At 39.9% G+C, this 3,460-nt stretch overlaps 1 protein-coding gene across 1 annotated transcript in view; it reads right to left on the bottom strand.

The window, feature by feature from the left end:
• Positions 1–99: 99 nt before the first annotated feature.
• CLNK (cytokine-dependent hematopoietic cell linker) overlaps positions 100–3,460 on the bottom strand; it is a 190,065-nt gene continuing 186,704 nt past the window's right edge. Inside the window, exon 16 of the mRNA XM_006884544.1 lies at positions 100–234. Coding sequence (XP_006884606.1) covers positions 100–234 — 135 coding nt within the window. The remainder of the gene's footprint in view (positions 235–3,460) is intronic.

Raw genomic sequence — 3,460 nt, 5'->3', positions numbered from 1 at the left:
TTTTTTAAAGTAATCTTTTGAAGTTCCAGGAAATGATCTTTTGTGGTAAACGCAAAGCAGCAGAGTCGTCCACTGAAAATAGAGGGAGGCCATGGCTGGCTACTGCGGGAAGAAGGACAGAGGCTGGGTCAGGAAGCATTGCTCTCTGTGGATGCCTGTTCTGTCTTTGCCATCGATCAGTGTGATAGGAAAATACTTGTAGTGTTCAATGATGTCTTCCACTGAATCAAACTTCTGGAAGAGAGAGAAGAAAGTTAAAGACATTTGGAATGGCGCATCATCTGTGAGCTCAGGTACTCTATGAAGTATTTGGTGTTCATTAGGGAAGGAAGTCAGCCCATTTAAAGAGTGGTGCATGAAAAAGAAACCATCAACTCTAAATCTACAATTCAAATCTACCGGGAGGTACTTAGAGGGAGAAAGGCCTGTGGATCTCTGCTAACTGAAGGGGTGGCAATCAGCTCCACCCAGCTTCTCCCCCGGAGAAAGATGAGACTTTTTGTTCCTGTAAAAGGTACTGTTTTGGAAATTCTCTCAGGCAGTTAGTTCCACTCTGTCCTTGAAGGTCACTATGAGACATAAGAATCCAACACTGGGTAGTAGACAGAACAATGTCTTGAGATAAACTGAATTCAAAACCTGATACCCCATAACCATTTATACTGTTTCCCCTCATTCAGCACCCTTTCCTCCTTCCTTGGAGAAAGGAATTTTCCTTTCACTTCTATTAAGCCTGGTAGGTAGTGGGGAAAGGATGCTGATTATGGCACTGGGCTACTCCAGAGCCCAGCATCTCACCAGCAGCCAGGAGCCTCTCCTGGGTGTGGCGCTGGCTGCTGGGAGGAGCAGTTCTTCCCTTGGGTGGGTGTCACCTACACCTGTCACTGCTGCAATCCCCCATCTCACTGGGTGGAGGACAGGGAAGAGAAGTGGAGTGATGGGCCTCCCGACATTGTCCAGTCAGGGGGTTCACTTTTTTCCTGCCTGTCTTGGTTGTATTGAGCCCTACAAAAACACATGTGTACCTGTCTGGGCCATGTTTTAGAAATTGTCTGGGGATGATTGTTGTGTATTGTTGAATTGGAACTGACCCATCACTGACCCCTCACGTGGGTCTCAGAGGCCTATCTTTTCTCCTGCAGAGCAGCTGGTGAATTTGAACTGTTTCTTCCGGTTGGCAATTGCTTACCTCTATGCTACCAGAGCTCCTTAAAGAAAGAGAGAAAGAGTCCTTTAGGTAAGGTGATTATTGTGTGACATCAACTCAGAACCAAATCACAGTTGACCCACCCTCTAAGGAAATGAGTCTAAGTCATCAATTTTTCTTCTATTGTCCTCATTCACTGTCAACTTTCAGATGCGTAGGAAGCAATTGAAAGGATACTATGGTTTGGCTCAGGCATAACTTGGTTATTATTATTATTATTATTATTATTATTATTTTAATGAAAGTTTACAGAGACTTTGGCTTTCCATTAATTCACTGTTGCACACTTTCCTTCCTACCCACCACCCTCCCCTAGTTCCCTTTTTTCTTAGAAAAGTTAAAAAGAAAAAAAATTCTTTCATTGTTATACAGTCCCCTCCATCCATGCCACTATGCAGCTTTCATTCTGGACTCCTGTCATGACAAAAATACGTAATCATATATTCCTCCTAAACAGTCTTAAACCTGACATCATTGCTCTTTATCACTTTGGAGAGACCTTGACAACAGATTTTCCCAGTCCAAAATGTAGTTTTGATTTCTTGACTGGTGTTACCATAGACGTTGATTACTGATCCAAAAATTAAATAGTTGACTTCACTCTTTTTCTCCATCATCACAATGTTTCCTATTGGTCCAGTAGTAAGACTTTTGTATTCCTTTTTTATTAAAAATTTTTTTCTCATTATATTTTGTTTTGATGGGTCTCAAAATTCTGTGACAAATTTTTGGTCAAGTTGTATCCATTTAAAAAATATTGATTTAAAAATCTAATAACTCAGGATAAAACAGTGAGAGAGTTGACTCATTATTGCAGGAACTGCAATCAATGTCACAGAGCATTTAGAGTATGAACTGTTGATTGGAAACTAATCTGCTAAATAAACGTTTACATAAAACACAATAAAAAGTTAGCAAAAAAATCAAGTAACTAAAACCCGCCAAGTGTAAAAGAAAGGTTTTAAGGTGTGTTGCTATCATTAACCAATCTTTTACTATTAAACTTAAATAAGCCAATTAAGAATTTTGTATTCTTTTCTTTTTTCATTTTAAATAAGAAGTGTATTTAAACAACAAGATGCTTGACTTGAAGGAAAAAGCTAATCAGGATTCATTTCTTTTAGAGTAATTTACTTGAAGAAATTTACTTGCCCTACATGTAAGCTATGAACAAAAAAAGTTATAAAATTATCCTTGGTTTTACAACAATAAACAAAAAAACATTAAAATCCCCCAGTCAAACAAGGTATGTAAGGATTTCATTCTATGCTCTTTTTTGTTAAACAGTGAGAACAAAATAACTTATTGGACTATAAAGATAAGAGCTGAGTGAACATGCTACTTAGGGAGACGAGGGGATTTTCACAGAACCAGTATATTTCTCCATCCTTGTGTCACTCTGGAGACTAAGGTGCACCTGATACAGGCCATGGTCTTTGCAATCACTTGCGATACATCAAAGAGCTGGACAATGACTAGGGAGGATAGAAGGAGAATTGATGCCTTTGAGCTGTGGTGCTGGAGAAAAAGATTGAATATACCACAGACTGCTAAGAAAATTAGCAGGTTTGTCCTTGAGAGGGTTATACCAGGCTGCTCCTTGGAGGCAAGGATTCTGAAGCTTCATCTGACATGCTTTGGACATGTTGCAAGGCAGGGCCAGTCTTTGGAGAAGGACGTCATACTTTGGAGGGTTGAGGGACAGCACAGGAGAGGAAGACCCTCCATGAGATGGATTGATTCAGTGACTGGGGTAATGGCGGTGGGTGTGTATGAGACAGTGCGATTGGCATAGGATAGAGCAGGGTTTACTGCTGTTGTACATAGGGTCGCTATGAGTGGCAGGTGACTTGATGACACATAACAACAACAACGACAACATCTGCACTTGATGTTGATGAAAACATACCATTGGCCAATTAGTTTATTTTAAAAAAACCACAAAAAAACCCAAACCTGCAATATACATGTGCATATGCACCAGTTACTTTACATACAATAAAAGAACAGGGAAGGGGAAATGAAAGGAGAAAATGGGACTGTAGTATCGGGATGTGCTGGAACCCAATTGTGGTGATGGAAAGAATATACTGAGTCATTGTACCGAAAGGAATTGGAAGATACAAAATAATTTAATGAAATAGCATTTGAGCCAGAGCCTACAGTGATGAAGGCAGAAGTTCAAGCTGCTATGAAGGAAATAGCAAAAAATAAGGCCCCAGGAATAGATGGTATACCAATTGACATATTTCA

The sequence above is a fragment of the Elephantulus edwardii genome, unplaced genomic scaffold (assembly GCF_000299155.1).
Source record: "Elephantulus edwardii isolate Elephantulus edwardi_28Jun2011 unplaced genomic scaffold, EleEdw1.0 scaffold00035, whole genome shotgun sequence".
NCBI lineage: Eukaryota > Metazoa > Chordata > Mammalia > Macroscelidea > Macroscelididae > Elephantulus > Elephantulus edwardii.
Note: the sequence above shows the minus strand (reverse complement) of the source record. Positions and strands in the feature narration are given on the sequence as shown.